General features: G+C 42.9%; 1 protein-coding gene across 1 annotated transcript in view; it reads left to right on the plus strand.

Annotated features, from left to right (window-relative positions):
• The window catches only part of XRCC4 (X-ray repair cross complementing 4), a 294,092-nt gene that overhangs the window by 25,148 nt on the left and 241,470 nt on the right, over positions 1-27,474 (plus strand). Inside the window, exons 2-3 of the mRNA XM_072139355.1 lie at positions 14,187-14,331; positions 16,414-16,604. Of these exons, the coding sequence (XP_071995456.1) occupies positions 14,193-14,331; positions 16,414-16,604 (330 nt within the window). The 5' untranslated portion in view covers positions 14,187-14,192. The remainder of the gene's footprint in view (positions 1-14,186; positions 14,332-16,413; positions 16,605-27,474) is intronic.

Consider the following 27,474-nt stretch of genomic DNA (forward strand, 5'->3'; position numbering starts at 1 on the left):
TATAGGTTGCAGCGCGCCATTGTTGGTTGAAATACAGTTTTTGCTTTATGTATATACTGTATATACATTTATATACTTATTGGCATTTGTCACCATCATTACCATAATTAGTCTCCAAATAATAGTAGAAGATGTTCAGTGATTAAATCCCTGAAAGGTTGAGGCCTGGGGGAGATTATAACATGGACTTTTTCCTGCTTCAGCTCCGTGTTTCCAATGTGCTGCGTCTGGGGGGAGTTTATTATGCTTTATACTGACATACAAGACTGGATAAAGTCACAATTTCTGGCTCAATTCTCCTCTTACTCCACTTGCACACCAAGTGGGCATGGAGGACCGTATAGAGGGCCGTGCCGGGCTGCTGAGGCAGTACCTGGTGCAGGTTTTAACTCAATTCTACACTTCAGGGTCTGGTGTAGATAAGAGGCCAGATATTTTGCAGTATGACTTTATTTTTGGTCAATGTAGGGGTATGAGGTTTTGTTTTTTGCAGGATGTTATAAACGTCACTTTGTTCTCATGTAATGTTATGTACAGTAGACAGTAGGGCTTATCTCCATCAAGCTTTAAACCAACATTTAACATACAGTATTAGATACTGTAACGCAGCTGCCTTTAAATTGCTATTTAAAGGGGTTGGATGTTTTTCTTTAAACCACTGGATAGGAGATAACTTGGGTGAGGGTGAAACAGTTGGGAACCCCACAGATTACAATACTAGAACCCCCTGCAATTAGGAGAATGAGAATCCTGTTTACACTGATGGATGGAGCAGCAGGCTGATAGGCTCTCTGCTTGGCAATCTGTTTTCAAGAAAATGAATGGAATGGCAGGATAAATTGCTCCACCCAATAGTGAGAACGGGATTCTCATTCTACGAATTGCTGGTGGCCCTGTTCCCCACATAATTGATAGATGTCCCATCTTTCGGACCCTTAAATTATTAGGAATTCATCCCCTATCCCGTAGATTAACAAGAAAATTTCCAAAGTTGGGACAATACCTTTAACTTGGTATTGAAAATGTCTAGTTAAAGTTTTCAACATTATGGTTTGTAGCTCAAAAAATGTTGTACTTTATCACTGTTAAAATTTTACATTCTACACTCCTCTACACTCCTCTCAATGCTGCAGCCAGGCTTGTCTTTCAGATCAAACGCTATACAAACGGATTCCTCCAGTCTGTGCCAGTCACTACACTGGTTGACCGTCTCCTTCCGAATACAGTTTAAATTAATCACCCTCATCCACAAAGCTCTGCATAATGCTGTACCTCCTTACCTCTCTTCTCTCATCTCTGTCTAATGCCCATCCTGTGCTCTTCGATCCGCCAGTGATAAATTATTCTCTTCCTTAATTTGTTTATTCCTCTTGTGTCTCCCCCTCATCCTCATAGTCTGTAAGCTCTTTTGTCACCCCCTCATCCTCATAGACTGTAAGCTCTTGTGTCACCCCCCCATCCTCATAGTCTGTAAGCTCTTTTGTCACCCATTCATCCTCATGGACTGTAAGCTCTTGTGTCACCCCCTCATCCTCATAGACTGTAAGCTCTTGTGTCACCCCCTCATCCTCATAGACTGTAAGCTCTTGTGTCACCCCCTCATCCTCATAGACTGTAAGCTCTTGTGTCACTCCCTCATCCTCATAGACTGTAAGCTCTTGTGTCACCCCCTCATGCTCATAGACTGTAAGCTCTTGTGTCACCCCCTCATGCTCATAGACTGTAAGCTCTTGTGTCACCCCCCTCATCCTCATAGACTGTAAGCTCTTGTGTCACTCCCTCATCCTCATAGACTGTAAGTTCTTGTGTCACCCCTCATCCTCATAGACTGTAAGATCTTGTGTCACCCCCTTCATCCTCATAGATTGTAAGCTCTTGTGTCACCCCCCCATCCTCATAGTCTGTAAGCTCTTTTGTCACCCATTCATCCTCATGGACTGTAAGCTCTTGTGTCACCCCCTCATCCTCATAGACTGTAAGCTCTTGTGTCACCCCCTCATCCTCATAGACTGTAAGCTCTTGTGTCACCCCCTCATCCTCATAGACTGTAAGCTCTTGTGTCACTCCCTCATCCTCATAGACTGTAAGCTCTTGTGTCACCCCCTCATGCTCATAGACTGTAAGCTCTTGTGTCACCCCCTCATGCTCATAGACTGTAAGCTCTTGTGTCACCCCCCTCATCCTCATAGACTGTAAGCTCTTGTGTCACTCACTCATCCTCATAGACTGTAAGCTCTTGTGTCACCCCCTCATCCTCATAGACTGTAAGCTCTTGTGTCACCTCCTCATCCTCATAGTCTGTAAGCTCTTGTGTCACCCCCTCATCCTCATAGACTGTAAGCTCTTGTGTCACCCCCTCATCCTCATAGACTGTAAGCTCTTGTGTCACTCCCTCATCCTCATAGACTGTAAGCTCTTGTGTCACCCCCTCATGCTCATAGACTGTAAGCTCTTGTGTCACCCCCTCATCCTCATAGACTGTAAGCTCTTGTGTCACCCCCCTCATCCTCATAGACTGTAAGCTCTTGTGTCACTCCCTCATCCTCATAGACTGTAAGTTCTTGTGTCACCCCCTCATCCTCATAGACTGTAAGCTCTTGTGTCACCCCCTCATCCTCATAGACTGTAAGCTCTTGTGTCACTCCCTCATCCTCATAGACTGTAAGCTCTTGTGTCACCCCCTCATGCTCATAGACTGTAAGCTCTTGTGTCACCCCCTCATCCTCATAGACTGTAAGCTCTTGTGTCACCCCCCTCATCCTCATAGACTGTAAGCTCTTGTGTCACTCCCTCATCCTCATAGACTGTAAGTTCTTGTGTCACCCCCTCATCCTCATAGACTGTAAGCTCTTGTGTCACCCCCTCATCCTCATAGACTGTAAGCTCTTGTGTCACCCCTCATCCTCATAGTCTGTAAGCTCTTGTGAGCAGGGCCCTCACTCCTATTGTTCCCTATGACTGTCACTCTGTAATGTCTTATTTTATTTGTATATGTTCCCCAGAATCTGTAATCTCTGCAGAATATGATGTCGGGATATAAATAAAGATTATTATTATTGTATTTTGGAAGCCAGCACCAATAAAGCAAGTCTGCTACTGGTTTTTATGCTACCAAATATGTATTTTTTTTACTGCTTTTTTCCCTGATTCTTTTAAAGATCTTAAACCTGACGGTGTAGCAATCCTTTAGATTTATCATAAGCTGCTTTGATAAATCTGGCTCAGATTATAACAGTGTAGTTTACCTTTGCACAGTCTAAGGCCTAGACAGTGGATTGAATTTTGAGACCATTCATTCCATAAAAATCCACGCTTTGAGCCTCTGTGTTTTCTGCTGTGGTTAAACCCTCCAATGAAACCAATGGAAGATGGTTTATGTGGATTATTTATTTTCTTTACGTAGGGAAAAGCATCCAACTCCTTCCCATTGAAGCCGATGTGAGGCAGATTTTGACATTGCAGCCCCTATTTGTCCTGAGGGGACATTACCATAATGTCAGTAGATGTGGTAGATGAATATTTGTGAGTGTATACTGTATAACTTTATGCAGTATCGGATCCATTTATCCTACATAGGTGATTGGAATTTTAGGAACGTGTATTTTGGAGAGGTCAGTTCCCTTCCCGGGGCTGGGGACCCCTTGTATATAGATTATAAAGCGATTCAATAATGCGGCTTGGTAAGTGTCTGTGTTGTATAGATTTGGCATGAAGGAGGCGCTGCTCTTCAGAGTGGGTGATGACAGACCGGGAAATACTTTGTACTTTTATAAGCCATGATGAATCTGTCTCTGTGCAGACAGCGCTTGAGGTGCAGACGGCTCTCGCAAGGGGCCGTGAAGTCGTTGCCAGCGTCATGTCCGTCACATGGAAAGAAGAATGACACTAGTCAGGAAGAAGTGGGATGTCTACCACCCCGGGCGAGCGCTGGACTAACGCTGGTGCCACCAAAACTGCTGAGAAGAAATGGATTTAAAGGATTGTCCTGATTAATTATTATAGGAAATCTGCTCTTGTAGGAATCGTGTCAGATTTTCCTAGTTAAATAACCGGGCAGTGCCAAGGAGTTCCCAGCACTTCATAGACTATTGAGTTACTAGGGTCTGCGAGAGGCTGAGGAGCGGCACACCCATTGTATTCCAAATTATTCATATTTTACTGTATAAACGCCTTGTGTAAAATCAGCATGACATCACTGCACAGACGGATATTTAGCTCATTTCTGGAATCTCTTGCTCGTTGTACTCTTTAAGATGCTTAGCAGCCACGTACCTTCCTGTGACCACCATGTAGGTACATGGGGGGGGGGGGGGGGGTCTCTGTATGGTGACAATAAACAATAGAAGCAATGTGAGCTGCCAGGCATTGCGATTATTTCAGACCCATCTATCCCTTCTATGCCACCTCCATGGCATGGGGGCCTGAAGGAGGCACAGCCTGCACATTCGCTATAGCCTGTTTAAGCTGGTGCAGATTTGTACGCCGCCATTGTCTCCCCACTGAATACATCGGAACCATTAGAATATTACTTGATGGAACTTTAGAGGAATCCATATGGAAGGCAAAGAGTGAAATATGATCACAGATTGGAGGTGCGAATAGTTTCAGCTGTAAAACAAGGAGAAGGCTTGACAGAATCAAATAAGTATCCAATGAAAATAGGTTAAAATGGATATTCACATGTCAACTGTTGCACATTTCCTTTATTTCTGATGCACAGTTATGTGTAGTTTCTCTTCTAAAATGGAACTGCAACAGAAGCCCCCGACGCTGGTGTGAACTGAGCCTAACTAAGTGGGTGTTACTAATAAGAGGTGTGTCCTTAAACAGTTCCCCACTGATTGAACAATATTGGACAGAGCAAGGACGTGCATACAACTGGTAATGCCCACTTGGTCACATGCTCAAAAATTGTAAGAAAAAATAGCAAAGGAACAGAAAAACCAGTAGTTTTAAAAAACAAAAGCTATCCACAATTAAAGGAAATCTATTATCAGGAATCTGCCTATGAAGGTAGGTCAGATTCTAGTTTTCTAGTAATATCCTAAACCCTGAACCATCCTCCCCTAATCCTATAACAATTTCTAACCTAATCTACAGTTTATCTAACTAGTATGCTAATTTTCCACAGAGGCTACTGGGGCGTGGAGTAGGCTCTCTCTGGGGATCGGGAACAAAGAGTACAGTACCTTCTGTTATCCCTCCCTACCTCCACGCACCGAATCCAAATATAGAGCTGGAGCTACGGCACATGGGCTTAAGCCGGCGGCATGCCAGATTTGGCTTTGCCACGCGAAAGTAGGGAGAGATTGCGGAGGCTGCTGGGGTGTGGAATAGCCTTTGCTCCTTCTCCCCTGAGGGAATACTGCACACCCCAGTAGCCTCTGTGGAAAATGAGCATATTATTTAAACTTTAGTTTAGGTTACAAAGTGTTGTAGGGTTAGGGAAGGACGGTTTAGAGTTTAGAATATTACCAGGAACCTAACATCAGATCTACCTTATAGGCAGATTCATGGTAGGTTTCCTTTAAATAATTTCATTGACCAGTCAAGATGGGAAAGGTGACAGGTGATTGTGAGCCCCATTGGGGACAGGGCTGATTTGTACACTATATGAATAAAGGAATTGTTATTATTATTACTCTATGTGGAACCTTTCAAGGTGACTTTGTACACTGAACCACCTACAGGTCCTTATGGACTGGTGAGTTGGTGTCACAAATCATTCTGTATTTTAATGTGAGTGCAGTTAAAAACACACACATATACTTACCTCTGCCAAGAGCTCTTGGCATCTGCATAGGGATTCAGTGAAGCCGGAGTAGTACACACCAGCTTCACTGCACATGTGTAGCATGTACAACACAAGCTTCATTGAGTGCCAGGAGCACCACAGATGACCCCGATGTGCCTTATTGAACTCATCTCCAGGTAAGTATGACAATACAATGGAATGACACCACGCAGCATCGTTAGGGACAGTAAACCACCTGTCCGTACTTTTTTCAGTCTCAAATTGCCCTGACAGGTTCTCTTTATCCAGGTGTGAGCAGACACCATATTCAACTTAATCCACAGAAAGGTTGAAAAAATAACGTAAAACAATAAAATAAGTAAATAAGAAAAAATAATTCTATAAATCTATTTGTCCTGTCTCTTTAAGAAAAATGAGTAGAAATTACAGCCCGTAATGGTAGATGTGTTTAGTTCCCAGAAGCTTCCTCAAATCCTTTTGTGTGGCATAATGAAATCAATTTACTTTTCCAGTTTTAAGCTTGAGCGATTGTCTATGCTTGTCCCATTACCGCTGAGCCGGTTGCATGTTTGAGCGTGATTCAAGGGAATCTGTTTATGTCGAGCATCGCTGGGATTGTCATATAAACACTGGTGGTTTTCATGAAACCTAAAAAAAAAAATAAGTTGAGCGTATTCTCAGCTCATTGAGGGCTTTTACTCATTTTGTAGACACTTAGGGGGTCATTTATTAAGGGCCCGATTCGCGTTTTCCCGACGTGTTACCCGAATATTTCCGTTTTGCGCCGCTTGTACTTAAATTGCCCCGGGATTTTGGCGCACGCGATCGGATTGTGGCGCATCGGCGCTGGCATGCGCGCAACGGAAATCGGGGGGCGTGGCCGAACGAAAACCCGACGTATTCGGAAAAACCGCCGCATTTAAAAACCGAAAATGTGTCGCATAAGGACCGCTTACCTTCACCTGGTCCAGCTCGGTGCATTCCGGCGCGATGAGTTTACTTTCAGCGCAGCAGCGCCACCTGGTGGACGGCGGAAGAACTACCTTATTAAATCCCGGCCGGACCCGAATCCAGAGCGGAGAAGCCGCCGCTGGAACGCGAATGGACCGGGTAAGTAAATTTGCCCCTTAGTGTTTTCAGAAATGCATAAATCCAATAAGATGTGACGGGTCACCCTGGAAGGGTCATGTGTGACCCGAGTATCTAGGAGACACTGTTTCTATCTGTTTATATGTAGTGACTTTCTCTTTTCTGTATGCAGTAAACGGTCCCGGCATTTGCTCTTTTGACCCGCAGTTGTTCTCCATGATTTATGTAGACTTTGCTATGAATCGACAAATCCTTTTACAGACAGATATAATTTTCATACTTTAGCTTTTGCTCTTTGCTCTCCAAAAAGACGAAAACTTCTAGAAGCAGAATTTGTTTCCTTATTTGTATCTTCTAAACTGCTGAATTTAATTTACTGGTTAAGATACATTTGTTGAACATTGATGCCTCTTAAGACATATTGGTACACCAGTTTTTTGGCGATTACACCGGGAAATAATCAAAATTACTTGTGAACCGCAGCAAGTCATGCCACCTCAAAGCCAAGTGCTTGTGGGGGGCGGTGTATGTGGCAGAGTGGGCTTGTGGCATTGTAGACCCACATCTGGGCACTCGCTATAATGTATGAACATTTAGGATTCAACACTTGCTGGTTATAGCCCAGTGGTATGGCAGCACAAACCGGCAATCGGATACATCAGGAGGTTGTAGCCACCTGATGTATCCGACACTTGGGGCCTTCATCATATGTAAGTGCAGCAAAACTGGTTTTAGCAGTTTTAAGTGTTTACAACAGGATTTTCACACACTGGGAACCCTGTAAAAATATTCCAGCAAGGGAAGCAGAGAATCATCCCAATTGAGATCTGTTTTCTTCAGACCCATTCAGTCTTTCCATGGACTGTGGTAGGGCCACCTATAGTCTTTCCATGGACTGTGATAAGACCACCTATAGTCTATCCATGGACTGTGATGGGGCCATCTATAGTCGTTCCATGAACTGTGATGGGGCCATCTATAGTATTTCCATGGACTGTGATGGGGCCACCTATAGTCTTTCCATGGACTGTGATGGGGCCACCTATAGTCTTTCCATGGACTGTGATGGGACCACCAATAGTCTTTCCATGGACTGTGATGGGGCCACCTATAGTCTTTCCATGGACTGTGATGGGGCCACCTATATTCTTTCCATGGACTGTGATGGGGCGACCTATAGTCTTTCCATGGACTGTGATGGGGCCACTTATAGTCTTTCAATGGACTGTGATGGGACCACCAATAGTCTTTCCCTGGACTGTGATGGGGCCACCTATAGTCTTTCCATGGACTTTGATGGGGCCACCTATAGTTTTTCCATGGACTGTGATGGGGCCACCTATAGTTTTTCCACGGACTGTGATGGGGCCACCTATAGTTTTTCCATGGACTGTGATCTGGCCATCTATAGGCTTCCCATGGACTGTGATCTGGCCACCGATAGTCTTTCCATGGACTGTGATGGGGCCACCTATAGTCTTTCCATGGACTGTGATGGGGCCACCAATAGTCTTTCCATGGACTGTGATGGGGCCACCTATAGTCTTTCCATGGACTGTGATGGGGCCACCTATAGTCTTTCCATGGACTGTGATGGGGCCACCTATAGTCTTTCCATGGACTGTGATGGGGCCACCTATAGTCTTTCCATGGACTGTGATAGGGCCATCTATAGGCTTCCCATGGACTGTGATGGGGCCACCTATAGTCTTTCCATGGACTGTGATGGGGCCACCTATAGTCTTTCCATGGACTGTGATGGGGCCACCTATAGTCTTTCCATGGACTGTGATGGGGCCATCTATAGGCTTCCCATGGACTGTGATGGAGCCACCTATAGTCTCCCATGGATTATGATAAGTATATAGTCATGGATTTTGATGGAACCACCTATAGTCTTTCCATGGACTGTGATGGGTTTTTTGCAGGTTTTTGTAGTGGTTTTGAATACAATGAGGTACAGTAATAACTACCGCCTTGTCAGGGATGTCATTAGAGGGAATAAAATAACAAGTTTTTTCCTGAAATACCGCACATTAGGGGCACTTTCGTTTGTTAGGACTGTACATCAAAAGCTCATTGAGGCCATATGGTTCACATTTAAGGCTTTTCCTTATCTTATAAATCTCGCTTCCTCCCTTTCCTGTGTGGAGCTGCCGTCAGTGTTGCTGCCATACACCTGACACCTGATTCTCTTCTTCAAAAACATATCACACCACTGATCTTTATGGATAATCTAGAAATCCCTTAACTCTACCTTTGATCAGAGAAAATAGCTCCGTAAGTTTAATTGGCCGTGAGCTAAGAGAAGCTTTTCTTCTACAGTTATGTCATAGATAAAAGCTGTACAATATGTCATATTTTTTATTTTAGATTTTTCTTGTGATTATAACGTTAATAGATTGGCATTTCATCAGCTTTTCCATTTTGCCCGCTTTTTTTTCCTCTTTCAGGTTACAATATTTTATTGTTTCAGATAATGGAAATTATAGGGCATTTTTATGCCAAAATATTACTGGCAGAGCTATGTTCTTGCCGCATTTGGCACATGTTGCAGGAAAAGTTCCAGTCATTTGTGCCTGTATTTGAAAACGTGATAATAGCCCCCACCTATACCTAAATAGTTTCCATTTTGAATATGATGGGGCATTATGATGCTTTAGTAAGCTACATATTTCAGTACAAAAACTTTCTTAAAGAATACAGTGCACATCACAAACTAACTCACAGAATAAGGCCTCATGCACAAGACTGTATTTCTTGGCCGAATGCCACCGAGTTTTTTAAGACCGGCACGTGCCCCATTGACTTTTAATAATAATAATAGTAATTCTTTATTTAAATAGTGCCTACAGATTACGCAGCGCTGTACAAAGTATCACAAATCAGTCCCTGTCCCCAATGGGGCTCACAATCTAAACAACCTACCAGTATGTTTTTCGAGTGTCGGAGGAAACCGGAGGACCCGGAGGAAACCCATGCAAACACGGAGAGAACATACAAACTCTTTGCAGATGTTGACCTGGGACTAGAACCCAGGTCCTCAGCGCTGCAAGGCAGAGGTGCTACCCACTAAGCCACCGTGCTGCCCAACTTTTATGGGAAATCTGGCAATCCATTTGAATGGCTGTATTGACCACTAAAGATGCACAATGCATCAAAATTTCAAAATCTTTTCGGTTTTCAAAAAGGCCACACATGATCACTGCTCCACCTATTACAAGAGAAATGACATGCTGAGTGAGCGCGGGCAAAGGACACAGCAAGGGGATTTAACCCCTCCTTAAACCCCTTTCCGAACTGTCAGACACTGAGCCCATTCCTTGATCTACCTTCATGCGCAGCCACCGCTGAGCTGATGCGGGGTAACACCTGTGGTGCTATCGCGGTTGTTTAAACCGCATTTTAATTCCTTCAAGGGTTTTACACGCAACCCCCCGCCTCACCATCTGCATCATCCCTGCATCTTCCCAGCATCATACTCCTCATGCCGGCAGTGTAATATTCGGGTCAGACCAAGCTCCAAATGTGGGTGTTTAATTGCGCCATTTAAATTCCTTCAAGAATCCTCCCCACCATATGCTTCTTCCCGCAGAGCTAATGCTGCCAGTGTACCACCTGCAACATTGAAATCCCCCCCCCCCATCATGATCAGCACCCCCTTCTTCCTTTCGTGGGGTGCCGATCGTTGCTGTGATTGTCTCTACTCCCAAATGGTACTGGTGTAAAGTACAGCATGTCTTGCAAAAAATAAGCCCTGAATCAAAAGTGTTATGTCTCTTTGAAGACGGCGATGAGAAAACTATTGATTTATTCCCCACATTATGGTTTATTTTGCAAACATAAAAAAAACCATAGAAATATGGTATCGCCGTAATCGTAGTGACCCATAGAATGAAGGTAACATGTTTATTAGGCTTTGAGGGGAACAACAAAAGAAAAATGAATTGATATATTTCCTAACCCCCACACCCCAAAAAAATTAGTTAATAAATTTTGATCAACAGTGCATAACCACGCCAAAGTAGTATTGCTGAAAAATGCACCTCATCACGCTAAAAATAAGCCCTCACAAGGCCACATTAACGGAAAAACAAATATTTTATAGCTTACTAAAACCTTTACATTTTATAGGGCAAACTCTCCTTCCCTTCTACATCGGCTGTGCGCCCATACAACAAGTACCAAGCGCCAGGAACATGGGACGAGCTGCTCTGCACTATAACGATGTCTTTTTCTTTTCATTAAAAGCGTTTTATCGGTATCGATTATCCTGATACTTTTCACGGTATCGTATCACACTCAAAATTCTGGTATCAGTGCAGCCCTATTTTCCACCGCACCATATTTGAGCTGTGAGAGTGTGCCACTAAATATACAGCGTGTCCTATTTTTGCCCATATTTGCAGCACAACTCCAATAGCAGTCATATGGGCATATGGGTGATATACCGGTGTCACAATTCCCTTATTCGTGGCCGAAAAATGTCTGCAAATACGGGGCCGTAAAATGTATTCAAATCAACCCTGTGGGGATAATGAGCTGATTGGTGTGGGTTCAATTGCTGGGACCTCCACCGATCATGAGAACAAGACCTCCTTGAATCCAGAGAACAGGGGTCACATTTTTACTAATGAGCGGAACTGCAGGATGAGCATGTCGCTACATTCAATAGAATAGGAGCGTTGGAAATTTAAATGCACTCGGCTATCTGCAGCCCTCCCTTTCCACCTCTGAGCGCCATGGATAGGGGATAGCTTGTAAACTTGAGACAGCCCCTGTTAGTCTTCCTGAGTCTTGTGCACATTTTTGAAGATTTCCAAAATAGTTTGATCAAAAAATTGCATAGTCTTTGAGTTCTTTAGTGACTATGTGAAATGTTGCACAGAATACCTTAGTGCATCACAGAAAGGTTGGATACTTCCCAAAACAAGCACTGGGCATACCTGGGCATGTGACAGGGCCCACAGCTGCTAGGGGGCCCACATAAGGTTGTAAATAAAAAAACATGGGGGTAAAGGGGGTACTATGTAATGAATCCATAGGGGGGCTGTTTGGTATGATCCATTACATTTTATCTCTGTGGTATACCTGAAGGTATAAGATTGCTTTGAAGCTGTGAAAACATCTCACCTGGTTTCTTATCAGTGACCATAACCTGACGTTTCACCACTTTGCTGCAGACCCATAGACTTCCATTGCCTTCCGTGATCCGAGTAAAAATCAACACACATGTTTCACAATATTTTCCATGGACAGAGGATAAGTGAAAAAATAAGCCAATGTGCAAACACCCATTGATAACAATGGCTTTATGAGGCATCTGTGGAAATGACTGACCCACGGATGTGAAAAACAACGCCACTGTGAAAGATCCAGGCACTGTGACTGTGGTAATCTTCCTATATTTCCATGGCCGCCTTCCTTCAAAAATCAACTTTTAAAATTATTCTAATGAGCCAGAAGGACTCTTGGGGGTCTCACCAGAGCCCCTCCATCCAACAGCTTTACATGATGTTAAACTGTGCAGGAGCACGTCTCCCCCTTCTACTTTGTTAGATAACATCAGGCAGAGGGCGGAGTACGTGCTGAGGGGGCAGTGAGAGAGGGTGACAGTGTAACAGCCTGTAAAGTAATAGTGTGGAGGGGGTTTGCCATAGTACTTCTGGATTATTAGTATAATTTTACAAGTTGATTTTAGAAGACAGGAGGTCACGGGCATTTAGGTACCAGTGACCTTTGGTAATATAAGCATTAAAGTGGTTTTCCATGATAAATATATTGGTGATGATCAATTCGTAGAAAAGGTCATCAATTAAAAATCAATGGAGAGTCCTGGTGCCAGAATAATAAGGAACAGAGCAGGAAGTATAGCTCCACAGTGGTCACCCGGAGGAACTACAGCTGTGCTGAATGTTGGACCTTCATTAGTCAGATACAGGCAGTCCCCTACTTAAGAACACCCAACTTACAGACAACCCCTAGTTCCAGACCTCTGGATGTTGGTACTTTAGCCCTAGGCTACAATAATCAGCTGTAGGAAAGGTGAAAGGTGTCTGTAATGAAGCTTTAGTGTTAGTCCTGGTTCTTATGACAACTTAATATTTTTATAATCCAATTGTTATAGAGACCAAAAAATATTCTGGCTGTGGTTACGGGTTTGGTAAGCAATCACAACCATTTTAACAAAATCTAAACATAAAAGTTGGAACCATTGATAGACTTCTCAAACGCTTGGAAGCTTGTAACCATCGTGGGAATATACAGAGTCAGTGAAGAAGCATTTACTTGACCGTCGTGGAGGTGGGAACTTTTTCTGCCCAGAGAAGGAAAAACAATTCTTAAGGTAAAATAAACATAATTAAAAAACTCTGATTCTCTCCCCAGTAGTGTTGGAGTCTTCTCGTCTGTCGCTTGTTTATTTGTGTGATATTTAATACCAAAGTGGAAATGTTCCCATCAGTGATCCGTTGTTCGTAAACTCTTAGGTCAGGTTTCAAGATACAAAACAAGATGTGTTTGTAAAGTTGACCAAAAAGTCTTTTTGAAGTTAATGGTGTGTAGGTATACAGCTGTTCAATGCTATATCATCACACTGGTCTGGAGGATTCGGCTTTTCAGGGTGTCACCAGATTTTACCCAAATAAACTAGCAGCCCCCTTAGGTAGGGTATGACATGTCCTTTCTAGAAATCCATCTTTTATGTGAAATCTCACATTTACCTATAAAAAAAACAATCCCCTCTAAAGTCATGTGAAAATGAGCAGAGAAGAGTCATATTTTGCCTGAGATGAGTTTAACGGCTGTAGGAGGGAATCCCTTCAGATGTCCCTACCTTTAGTTCTATAGCACCTAGAAACATGGTGCCATACCGAAACATGGTGCTCATCTTTTAGAACACATCAGGATTGTATCTCTGTAAAATAACTCCACTTTCTGCACCGCACATCTAAATTGGACCATCTGGAAGTTGGGTGGCCAGTGACTAAGTGGTAAGCACTACAGCCTTCCAGCGCTGGTGTCCGGGGTTCAAATCCCATCCAGGTCAACTTCTGCAAAGAGTTTGTATGTTCTCTCCGTGTTTGCGTGGGTTTCCTCCGGGTACGCCGGTTTCCTTCCACACTGCAAAACATACTAGTAGGTGGATTAGATTGTGAACCCCATGGGGACAGGGACCGATTTGGATAGCTTTGTGCAGCGCTGCATAATCTGTGTGCGCTATATAAATAAAGGAATTATTATTATTATTACTAAGTCTGCAAGTTGTCATATAACTCATGAAGCTTTATCTTATATTTATATTAAAACTATTAACACATTCAAATATTTTGAATCTTTTTAGTTCAACATGGAGAGAAAAGTGAGGAAAATCACAATTACATCTAAACCAGAAGCGACATATTTTCTCCAAATTGTATGGAAAAAAGACTTAGACAGTGGATTTAGTGTGACGCTCTGCGATGGGCACCACGCGTGGCTTGGTGAAGGTAAGCTTTGATGTGAAGTCTTCAATTTTTGGTACAGTCGCTGTATGTTTTAAATGTTATACGATAATATATGAAATTATTATATCTGTGTTAATTTTTGGAAACTTTCCTTTCCTGAATTTTGAATGCTTGATGTGTTTTTTTTCCTGAAGTGTATCTTTGCAATGATTTCCATAACAGGTTTTACCCTGAAAGCCTTCCTAAAATACTACTAAACCCATAGGCAGCAGCGGCACATTTTGCTAGTGCTATTTTTCATGTTCACAAATATATGTGATTTCTTCCATCTACACACTTATCTCCTGTCCAGATATTAGGTCAGGAATGGCTTATAACCGGTTAATGAGTTTTTTTCATTTTTTGGAGACCTATGGGTCCCGGAAGGATCCATAGCAAAGCCAAGTCAGGAGAAGCGGTCACCTGTTTACCTGTGATCTGCTTGTATGTTGGAAATACTTGGTCCCAGAATTGCTGGAGTGCACAACAGGTCCTCCAGATATGTAGCACTTCTCCCCTCTCTGTGCTACAGTGCCAACAGGAGTCTAAAACAGAAGAAGAGGCAACAGCGCTGGCACTCTGCACCATCTAGACACACTAGACATACTATTCTCTTGGGCAGCACAGGCAGACAATTTGTGAGTGAAGAGAAAAGAACGCTGCCAATCCTCCTCTGATATGTGTGCACCCATCTTTCACTCCTAACAAATGGAATCTCTGCTATTTTTGTGCCCCCTGACAGGAGTAGATCTGCAAGATAACGTGAGTTGGGGGGAATCAGAGAGGAACGTGCCCTCAAATGCGGTGAGAAAATCGGCAAATGCCGCGGTTGTGCCAGTGCTACCTATGAAGGATCTGAATTGGGAATACTCAAACCATGATGGCTTATGAGTCTATGGGTGTGGATGAAAATCTTGAAGAGGGGAGTAGGGGGGACCTCTGTAATACATTGTACCTTGTAGGGCTTTGAGGACCCCCCATCCTAAGAAGAATAATTTATACATTCCCAAGGGCAACAAAGGAATCTGGAATATTGGTGTAAGGGGGCTGAAGTATCGGGAAAGAGTCCCTTTAGAGATTAGCAGTCGCCACGTCTTTAAAGCGACCCTCAAAAGTGTCCCCCCCAGTGGGGATGGGGGATAGTCAGGAGATTCAGGCGGAATTCACGGGAGTAGGTCAAGGAGTAACGGAGAGTATACTTGTTCCAGTGACACCCACGGCTTGGAAGTGGAATAAAAATGCCAATCAAAGAGGTGTAGGAGTATAGAGAGCACACGCCCCTCTCTCTCCACCTGGAGCAGGAGGAGGCTTGCAGCGGGAGCGTGCATAAATTAAAAGCCAGGAAGCCGAGAGGAGTTCAGGTGTCGTAAGGCTGAGTGCCTCCGGCTGTTTTACAAAATTAATATTTCATTATTAAAGATTCCTGGAAACTTTTAAACAACTGTCCCCCCATCCCCTAGACCTGTGATGGCGAACCTTTTAGCGGACGAGTGCCCAAACTGCAACCCAAAACCCTGCTTATTTATTGCGGGGTGCCAACCAAAAATTAAAGAAGTAACTTATTGCTCCCTGCTGTATAACAACGTTCCATCATATTGGCCTCCTGAGGACAAGATGGAACATTTGCATCATTTTAGCTTCTTTCCAGTGTCCCTCTGCACACAGAGAATTGTGGGGCCAGCAGAAGGTCTTCCAAAGATAATTCGGCCCTCTTCCTACATACCCAAGTAGCGAAGTAAGTATCACTTAAATATATGACTGAAAGCAGCATCTTTCAAGTTGCTTGCAACTGCAGGAAGATTTTTTGAGTCCTGTCTGGTGTGATAGCCCGGGTGCCCACAAAAAGGGCTCTGAGTGCTGCCTCTGGCAACCGTGCCATAGGTTCGCCACCACTGCCCTAGACGGAACGAGCAGCCTAATTAGGACATCCGGCCACCAGTAATCTGGTGGTAGATGTCCTGTACACATGTTAATGTACTTCATGCCATTCTTGGTTTCTTCTCTTCTGACTTATAATATGTTGGGATAATTTCAGGTCCCCAAGTAGTTAGAAATTCTAACTTGGAATGTTCTTTTCCCTTAAAGTGTCCAAAGAGGATCTTTCCAAGGAAGCCATGGATATGGAGATGGAGCATCCAAAGTATATTGAAGAGTTAAAAAAAGCCTTAATCAGTGGGCCACAGACCAGCAGCAAGTATAGCTTTGACCTTGTGGAAGATGACGAAAACCCTGCAATGTGTTGTTTTACCTATGAGAAAACATTAAGAGATATTTCGGTGAGTACAATACTGCTGTGTAGAGCAGTCATATTGGGTCAGTGATGGTCAATATATCTGAGTATTTTCTGTTGTCTAGAAGTATTTTGGATATAGATACCTTTTTGCATAGTGTGGAATCATACACCTTCAGTGACCGTTCATTGATACCATAAAGCACCATATTTTTCATACAGTTGCATGCAAATGGCCTGGTCAGGCAGTTCAGCTTTTCCTAATTCAACACGTGACTTTATTTGTAGTACAATCAACCACTGAAGTCTATTTACCCATAAGGCAGTCTCATACGTTTCTCAGACCCATTCCCTACCTGGGTAACTGCTCCATGGTTCTTTCCCTTCCTCTGGTGTATGAAGGTATTGGTTACTCTGCGTATGAGCAACAAAGTGGCAGCATGGGGAGTATTTACAGCAGTACAGTACAAGTAATAGAGTGATATACAGGCTGTACATAAAATCTTCGGGGGAGATTTACCAAAAATGTCTGAGGTAAAACTGTTCTAGTTACCCATGGAAATCAGATCTCAGCTTTAATTTTGTAAACAGCTGTGGGAAAGCTGAGCTCTGATTGGTTGCCATGTGCAACTAGAACAGTTCTGTTCTCAGACACGGTTGGAAATTTCCCCTAAATGTCTGTGAGAAGATTCATGTTGTCTTTTACTTTGGTAATCGCCCTCAAAATGCCCTGGTGGCATAAAAACAAGGGTACTGTAGCAGCATCATATTGTCATATGTCATTCAGAAATACAAAAGTCATTTTTTGGGAATTTTGTGAAGTCCCAGAAACGTGCAGTGGCTCCGGCCGCTGCATTGGCTTCAGATACAGAGCATACGGAGAGCTCCTTGAAGCCAATGGCGCATGCAGAGGCCCATGTCACTGGGCTCACAATCGGGGTGGTTACGCAAGAAGGTGCGGTCTGCAGGGCTACTGGGGTGTGTAATAGCCGTATCCTCTGGAGCTAGCAGGGACTATTACATGTCCCCAGTTCAACAAATTAGACTATTAATACAAGCATACATGCATGCTAGTACATATTAAAAGTACTTTAGGGATGATGCTGACAGAAGGAATCTGGATCTACTTCATTTAAAGGGGTTGTCCGAGTTTTGAAAAAAAAATATATGTGGCCGGGAGCGGGCTGCCTAAAACAATAAAGCTGTACTTACCTTCCGGTGCCCTCCGGTATCCAGCGCTGTCGCTCTGGTCCGGGCGCCATGTAAACAAACATGGCCGCTGGAGCAGCGCTGCATTCAGCTTCCGGCCGGACCCGACAACCTTCCGGCCCCCATACACAATGCTGTGTATAGGGACAGATAGGCGTACCCGGCCACGGACGGCCGGAAGCTGAGTCCAGCGCTGCTCCGGCGGCCATGTTTGTTTACATGGCGCCCGGACCGGAGCGACAGCAGCGCTGGATACCAGAGGGCACCGGAAGGTAAGTACAGCTTTATTATTTTAGGCAGCCCGCTCCCGGCCACATATATATATTTTTTTAAACTCGGACAACCCCTTTAAAGGAAATCTACCATTAAAATCAAACATGATAAACCAGGAACACTTACTCATAGATCCCGGTACCGTGACTTTGCTCCTTCTAAAATCAACTTTTTGAATAATGCTAATAAGCCTGGAGGGCTCTGGGGGTGTTACCTGAGCCCCTCAGTGCTGTAGATTTACAGGCTGTTGGACTGAGCAAGGAGCACTTCTCCCTCCCACTGTGTGAGATAACATTAAGCAGAAGGAGGGTGAAAGTGCCAGGGGGGTATAACAGACTGTGAAGCTACAGCACGGAGGTGCTGTGGTGACACCCCTAAAGCATGTTTGACTCATTAGCATAATTATAACAGTTGGTTTTAGAAGGAAGGAGGCCATGGATAACAAATATAAGAAGATTACCACAGTCACGGTGCCTGGATCTATGAGTAATATCCCTGCTATATCATGTTTGATTTTGATGGAAGACTTCTAAGAAGGTCACACAAGGGCAAATAATAGATTTTTCCACATGTATAACGTTCCCAAAGTCTGAAATTGCCAGTCTCTGTCGCAGATCTCACCGCATGTCCCAGAAACAAATGCATTAAGATTGGACCTATTGCTGCACGTTCCACAAGCGCATCCCGTTCTGGTTATTTTCGCTAGAACAGCTCTTTGTTCACATGAATTACAGTATAAATAATCCACAGGAAATGGAGGGACTGTATTTTCTTATTGTTTAGATTTGTTTATTTCCTGAATCAGAAAACAAAGAAATCCAGCAGGGGGTTCTGCTTACGGTTCAACATATGTTTTCCATGAAGATGTGCTTACTTAAGCTCTCACACTTCAGACGCATAGAAATCTTCTATGATGGTTTGGTAACATACATCATCTGGGATTTTCAAACGAAAATCTGGGCCTGTATTATTCATCCTGACATTACTGAGCTCTAAGGATGCACGACTGTCTGCTCCACCACCACCGGAGTCGATTTCTAACACGGTCATTTCCTTGCTGACTTTAGATTTTGAGCACACTCAATTTTAACCCTTTAATGGGACAGGCTCCCACATTAATAAATGCTCTGTTTTACAGCGAGACGCTTCAGCATTACAGAGAAAACGTAGTTTAAATGGGATTAGAGGGTTATTTGTGCTTAAAGCGTAGCTAATCCTATTTTTTGGGAAATGAATGGAGGAGGTGATTATAATAAACTTTGTATACTTTGTATAAACTTTTATACATCATAAGAAAAGCAGCTTCTCTGTGCCTTTTTGCTTCTTCTTTTTCCTTTAGTGAGCAGTGTGTCTGAAAGCCGCGTCAGGTTTGTACACAGGAGTTGTAGGTCAGGACAGGAGGCTTATGATCTCTTTCTATACCTAGAGCTTATTTCACTTGGCTCTCTAAGGCTACATCCATCCGAACATATTCTCGTGCCGCACGATAGAGGACCCTTCCCTCTTCATAGAGAAGTAAGCCGTAGTACAGGCAGTCCCCGGGTTACTTACAAGATAGGGTCTGTAGGTTTGTTCTTAAGTTGAATTTGTATGTAAGTCGGAACAGTATATTTTATCATTGTAACCCCAGCCAGAACCTTTTTGGTCTCTATGACAATTGGATTTTAAAAATGTTGGGTTGTCATAAGAATCAAGATGAACAATAAAGCTTCATTACAGACACCTGTGATAACTGTTATAGCTGATTATTGTAGCCTAGGACTAAAGTACAATAAATTACCAATATCCAGTGGTCTGTTTGTAACTAGGGGTCGTATGTAAGTCGAGTGTTCTTAAGTAGGGGACTGCTAAATGTGTCCATTACGTTTGTGTGCAATGAGCCTAAGAAGATAAATCTGGCCAGAAACTGTCTTTAAAGGGATTGTCCAGATAACAGAAAATAATTAATAATGTTTGTGTAATGAACAAATGTCCAATATACTTTCTGTATCATTTTCTTTCCGTTTTCAAGATCTCTGCTTGCTGTTATTCTATAGGAATCTTCATTGTTCACTTCATGTGGATAGAGACCATGGTCATGTGATGTCACAAAGGTGTACTACTCGGCATTATATTCTTGGGGAGTAATCATCAGAGCTGTGTCCAGAGATTGTTGTCCATGACCGGACCAGTTTACTTTTATCATCTACACTATTGATTTATGCAATCTGATTAAAAGATTCCGATAATGCTAGCAAACACCGCAGTACATAGCGCTGTGAACTCTGGACCATGCTTACAGCGTTCCGGCGTGACCTAACTAGCCATATCCAATCGGAGGGAGGGTAGGGGGTAGGGTTTGGCTTCTGGAACCGCAAACGATGATATATTGTGTTCTTTATGGAAGTCCTATATTATTCTTTTTATTTCTTACAATAATGTACATCCAGTACACAATACTGACTGACATGCTTACTTTTTTGTCCCTGGTGTTTATTTTTTAACAATTTGTAAAATTTTTCCCAAGATATGGCCTCCGTGATCCAGGGTGTAATTTTAATTGGCTCAAACTTTTTCTCGTATCAATTATGTCCTGGGATGGTGGTAAAGGGTAGGATTGGTCACAAAGTACAAAATACTGGAGGACATACCCCGATGACCTAGAGCAAAGGGGAGATGGTAGCCAAGGACCAGAGACTGTATGACAGGAGATATGGGGACACTAAAGGAACACTCCAGTCAAATCAAATGATCTATTTAACTGCATCCACAACCACTAACAACCTCATACCTCCCCGATCTTACATGTTATTAGAGGTTCCATCATCTTTCCATTTTCTCAAACTTGCGTGAGAGTTTAGTTATACAAGAGCAGCAGCTGCACCGGTACTACATGTAATTTACAAATCCCATATGTTATCCTTTATTACCACTATCATTACTATTAGCAGCCACTGTTAAATAGTTGCATGTTTTACTTTATAAAATGTAAGATATTATTGTATATATACGTTTTATCAGTTGAATTTAAGGCAATCATTTCCATACTCTGAACATCCTTGGCATTGCAAGTAATGACTCCCATTTAAGTCTGGGAGATAATGTGGGGGCATATACTTTATTATACTTTACTACAACAGCTACAGGTTGAAGTAGCCAGAATATACTATGTACCATTTGTGCAGTCTTAAAGGACATCTTCCATCAGTTTGTGCCTCTTGGCTTCCCTATGTTTTAATTTTAATCCAGACCGAGGAGCAGCCTGAGTCTCTCCATCTCATTTACATAATTTTAGTAGCAAATATGCCATTTCCTTATGCAGTAAAAACTGTTCCCATTAGTGCATTAAGAAACAAGCATGTAATGCTGGACATCTACCATCAGTCAAACTTTAAATAAGTGGTGAGAAATTACTTTAAACGACTCTAGCAAATTTAGCATTTTCCCTTCATAGCCATTTCTAAAAATTCTTGTTTTCGGGTACATTCCGCCTTCATCTCACAACACTTTTCAAATTGGCTTAAGCCTTGAAGAGGACCTGTCACCAGATTTTGACCACCTTGACTAACAATGCCTGCTGATAAAGGGTTACATGTCCTCCCCATATCACCATATTAGCTGCCAGTTTTTCTGATATGCTAATTAGCATTTGTGACTCATGTCTGATATCAGTGACTCCTCTCTCTCAGGCTGCCAGTGAACCAAACCCCATTTGCGCAAGTCGCAATCACACAAAAGGAATGGGACTTGCTCTGAGCTATCTGCAGCCTCCACATGGATTAGTGGAAAACACATTCATGTGCATGGGTCCATTGAAATGAATGTATCAGTGTGTCTGTGAAGAAAATGGATAGATCACAGGCGAAAACAATGTTTGTGTACATGAAGACTTAAAGCAAGTCACTATATGTTGTTCTTTTCATCTATTATACATATACTGAACTTTAGCAAAGATTCTGGATGTATCCTTTCAATGGAGGGCTAGAAGGTATCCTACTGTACGTTTATACAGTGGGATACAATATCCTGTTCCTCCACTTCCTGTGAAAACCGAAGGAGGAGTGAATATCGGCATCTGCCAGTGATTGGCTGTTGTGGATGTTCTGGGTGTTCCCCACAGTTATGTATCTATCTGTATATAGACCGTCACATGACTAGAGACCTCCCAGAGCATACACTTAGCGGAGGCCAGAGATGGATGCCTTGCAGTTACATCCCCATGGCTTCCACTGAGCGTACAAGTCTGTCTGCAGCAGTAAGCAGGACGGAGCTTGATGTGTTTTTCCATCCAGTATTTTCTGCCAGATGAAGTATATGTGACGTGGAAGCCATTCTTCCCATTCATAAATGAAATGTGGTGCTTCAAAGGAGTGAGTGGGGGAACTGCTTCTGTTTTCTTTCAGACATCATTATCAATCTGAGGGGCAGTGAAACATACACAGGAGGTCAGAACTGGACAGCTTTGAGATTTCTGTCTGCAGAAGTAAAGGCCATTTAACCTCCATATAAATATGTTTGAAAAATGATTTAGTGCAAGCAGTGTCTCCAGCGCTGACGGCTTTATTAGATGTCTGCCGTTGGTGTGCAAGGGGCATGTCAGGGTTGTAAAAGCCCCACAGATGTACTTGTAATCACTGACCAGTGGCAGGACGCCTGACATATTGTGAGTTATCTCTTTACTTAATAGACTTGAGGGAATATTCTGTAAATTCTTGGTTAGTCGAGGTGGTACAGAACACACCTATTCATTGTGCCTTAATGTTGTAATGTAAGATCTTTAACATCCAAATCAGCATCTGAATAACGCGTCAAGTCCTCAGCTTCAGAATCTTAATGGTCACACAATCCATGTATGTAATTATGGAAACCCTTCCTAGACACATAAAGTGGATTATCATAGTATTGTCAAGAAGGTCATTTATAGCTGGTGCCTATGCTATGCTGATTTTAAAAATGCCCTTCACAGCTTTTGGTCAGTCCCGGGAAAGGGGGGCAGCTGCAGCCTGTGTGGGCCTGTTTCTTTGTATCCCCATGTATTCTTCCTCTAGTCCACACCATCCCCCTCCCTCATTTGCCTACTCAATGCACATAACAGGAAGTGGGGAGGGGGAGGGGGCTGGATGAGTGAGAAGGAGACTGAGAGACAACCACACACAGGCTGCTGCAGCTATGATTATCAGTTTACCAATCCCAAATAGTAGATCTGTACATTTAGATTTTCGACATAATGGGGGACATTTATCATGAAGTGTTTGGCATATGATGAAACTCCGCCCTTTGGTGCCATTGGATATGTCATAGGGCTCCGTCCTCCTGATGTATTCGGCGGCTGGCTGCACTAGTGTACAGGCTCTGCCTAGCATAGAATTGCTCTATAACCAGCGAATATTTAGGCTACAAAGTTCACAGGCCATAGTGAGTGTGCAGACGTCTCTGCCAAGGTCCGCACACCCCTCCATGCCCACCTGGCATACAAGCTTGATAAATGTCCTCCATTTACTTGAAATGTATCCCTTACAACACAATAACAGGACCATAATTATTTTTGGAACATTTTAAACGACCCGTCACTTCTCCTGACTTTCCTGTATTGGTAAGTGCTTGCTTTTCACATAAAATAAAAACTTTAGGTAGAATTTCTCACTGCTCCTTTGCCAGTTTTTTGGGGGTGCGGCTGCTGGTGGAGTGGGCGAACACGGGGTGTTTCTGCCTCCCGTGGCTGTGTACTTTTTTTGCGCAAAATTGCACCTCGTCAGACCTTCCTCGCCTAGGCCTCTTGATGTATCTGATAGGGACACGGAACATACGGTAAAACTCCCCCTTTGTATCTTTTCTTATAACAGCGTGTTCATTTTACCCTGTTGGGTGGATTGGCAAACTTTAGAATCGGTAACACTGCTTGGACAGTGTGTAAGGACACGCTTCCGTTAAATCCCGCGCTCATTCTGAATCAGTCATCTCGTCTGACGGCCCGCCCCCAATTTCTGTCACATGAAAGCCAGCGTAGCTGCGCCAAAATTCAATCCTATGCAACACAATATCCTGTTAAACACCTGTCACAGCCGTGCAAACCCGAAAAATTTGCAAAGCCCGACGAAAGTGCGTCCACTGACCCTTAGTAAATAAGCCCCAATATGTCCTGAGAAAGTCCTTTTATGTCAGGACAAATTGATTCTACAGAAAGGGTTTGCTACCGATAATTAGCCAGAATTGTCTCTCCTACGGAAAGTCAATGGTCATATTGATATCTTCTGCTAATATATACGTGGAAAGGCAGGATGAAGCTATTTTGTAATTATTCAGTCACAGAAATTGTTTCAATTAACATAAAGGTCAAAATGTAACACAAATATTTATTTGCAGTCAACCACGGAACTGCCATTCCCGCATGGAGGCTGAATTTGTGATCAAATTTTCTTCTTTTATAAATTGGTTTGCTGTAGGCAAGAAGTCCGGCTATTAGGGTAATTAGGAGAGCACACGTTGTAAAGTGTCCCATAGAAAAACAAAGGCTTAGGGACGGAGGGTACGAGAGTGTCAAGCCAGCTGCAGGCCACACACACTACTCTGTAAGGGGTCATTGAGCTTCTGCCGGCTAAACTGTTGCCACCTAAGCAAACAACCTCCTGAAAGCTGCGCTTTATTTCTTCATCTTGGTAAATGATGGTATATACTTGAACAAGATCTCAACTGTGCACAGGGATGTTGGTTTACCCGACAACATGTGCAGCAAACGTCATCAATGAGATGAAAGCCCCTGAGCATTAACACCGCGGTGGAAAGCCACCAAATGTAAAGGACAGAAATGAGTCTGGTTTTGCCATTTTTAAAAATTTAGCTTAGAATATACAAGAAGGATTCTCACATTTTACTGGTTTTCACAAATAGTCTTCCTCTTCCACCCAGAAGTCAAAATGTGAACTCAGCATGTCCAGTTTTACACCTTACCTTTTATTTACTGTAAAGTAGATCCTGTTTTTTTTGTCAATGTATTTACTGTGCTTCCTCTTTGCTTGATAAAATGAAAAGAAATCTTTTTGGGTATAAAGCCAAACTTTCTATGTCCTGATATTGTAATCTAAGTTACGCCACAAAACTCGATACATTATAAGAGGCATTGGAGGGGAGGACACAGCTTGGAAGGCTGCATTAGTCGTATGGGCAGCTACTAGAAGCCATAAGGTTATCTGATCTCATTTTCCACCACCTCAATAAAAGTGGTAGTTCCTTGTTTGATTGTTACCCACATGGGAATAACAATCTGATTGCTGGTGGTACAGTTGTTGGCACCCACTTGAATACATGGGCGAGATTGGGGGTCCCGTTCTTACAAACTGATTCAGCAACATTCGATTGCCATTTGTGTGTATTATGAAAGTGCCAGAAATAAAGAACAATTTCTGATGCTCCTATATTATAGATTGGAACTGCATATTCATCCTGCTACTCCATAAGTTAGTGAGAATGTGCCCCCTCCCCCCCTGCCTTCTAATGATCAGTAGGGGTCCCAGTGTATAGAGGATAACAATTATACTTTAATAGTACGATTTCTTCGGGGTTTCCTTAGATATACTCTCTTTATTTGTATTGAAAGAAAATGAGCGCTGTTACCCTCCCACTAACTAATGCAATCTCACTGCAGCACAGGAAGTTTAAGCACACAGTGGGAGGGGGGAAGTGCTCCTCCAGTGTAAGCTACAGCACAAAGGGGCTATGGCAGTGGTGGCGAACCCATGGCACGGGTGCCAGAGGCGGCACTCAGAGCCCTTTCTGTGGGCACCCAGGCCATCGCCCCAGCACACCAGACAGAGCTAAAAGAATCTTCCTGCAGTTCCAAGCAACTTAAAAGATGCGGCTTTCAGTCATATTTTCATACTTACTTCACTACTTGGGACTGTAGGTAGAGGGAGAATGAGTAGACAGGGACAAATTATCATTGGATTAGTATTGGAGAACCTCCTGCTGGCCCCACGATTCTCTGTGTACAGAGGGACACTGGAAAGAAGCTAAAATAATGAAAATTTTCCATCTTTCTACTGTGTTGCTGTCCTCAAGAGGCCAATATGAGTGAAAGTAGTTGAACAGGGAGCACTAAATTACTGCTTTAATTTTTGGTTGGCAACTCGCGATAAATAAGGGGGGGGGGTTTGGGTTGCAGTTTGGGCACTCGGCCGCTAAAAGGTTCGCCATCACTGGGCTATGGTAATTTAAAAATGTTATATTAGAAGGAAGGAGGCTATGGATAACAAATATAAGAAAGTCATGGTGCCTGGACCTATCATGCTTGATTTTGATGGTAGAAAAGATAAGATAAGAGAACGTATATAGGAAAGATGCTACTTCTCTTTCTTTTCAATCCATTCCAGTTTTTGCATCAAAAACTGCATCAAAAAAGCTTGACTGTATAAATCTAGTCTGAAGTAGGCCATACACTTTATTTCTTTATTTTCACCTTAGTGAGTTTGTTCCCTGGCACCCCGATGTATCAGCTGTAAGTGGAAGCCGCTTGTGGTTCCATTGAGGTGGACCCTAAGAATAAAATATCTTGCTTTATTCACAAAAAATAGTGTCAGAAACAATAGATTACATTGGAAGGGCTCTCACGTACAATACAGCATGGACCTTTTATGAAGTAAATAGCAATCTTTGTTCTGATGGTCCTTTGTTCATGTCAAGTATAGAAATTTGTGTAGCCACATAAAATTCTACCTAAAGAGCAATATGAAATAAAAAGCTTTCAGATCAGATAACAGTTGGTGATGGTTTCCAGCGTATGATCGTGTGTATTACCTCTGATCTCTCCGGCTGTGACATCTACTCTTTAAACATTTAGACTGACCCATTCAGAGGTTTTGCTTGGACACAACTTTCCAAGAAGCTTTGTATGTGCATTCTTATTCTTCACACTGTCTTTGTATCATGAAAAGCAGAATGGTCGAAAATAGACCGAACAAACAGAAATATAACTTTTAATTCATACACTTGAAAGGACTGAAACACATAATTAATTTTACAACCGCAGATACACAGAACAATTAGCTGGTAAGAGCCTGTTGAGGCATTGGCTTCCTTCCAGTCCACACCATTACAGAGGATTTATCTTGGAGCATATTCAGCAGTAGAGATAGATCTGCCACTATATGTTAATTATATGCTCATACTTTGGGAGCTTTCCTGACATGTACGCTGAGGGTACAATGAAAAAACCCAGCCTTATATCGTTATAGCCTTTAATCTGACACAACTCTGATGACATTAAGGCCACTTGCCCACAAGCTTTTTCGTACATGTCCAATGTGATCGAGTCCAATGCGATCCGCCACTAATCTCTGATACTTGGATCAATGGATCTTTTCACACTTCCGTTTTTTTTTTTTTTACTGTGCATCTACATTGTCAAAAATGGATCATATCCTACTTGGATGCAAGTCTAAGGAAAAAAACTCCCATTGATG

This window comes from Engystomops pustulosus, chromosome 1 (assembly GCF_040894005.1).
Source record: "Engystomops pustulosus chromosome 1, aEngPut4.maternal, whole genome shotgun sequence".
In the NCBI taxonomy this organism is placed as follows: Eukaryota; Metazoa; Chordata; class Amphibia; order Anura; family Leptodactylidae; genus Engystomops; species Engystomops pustulosus.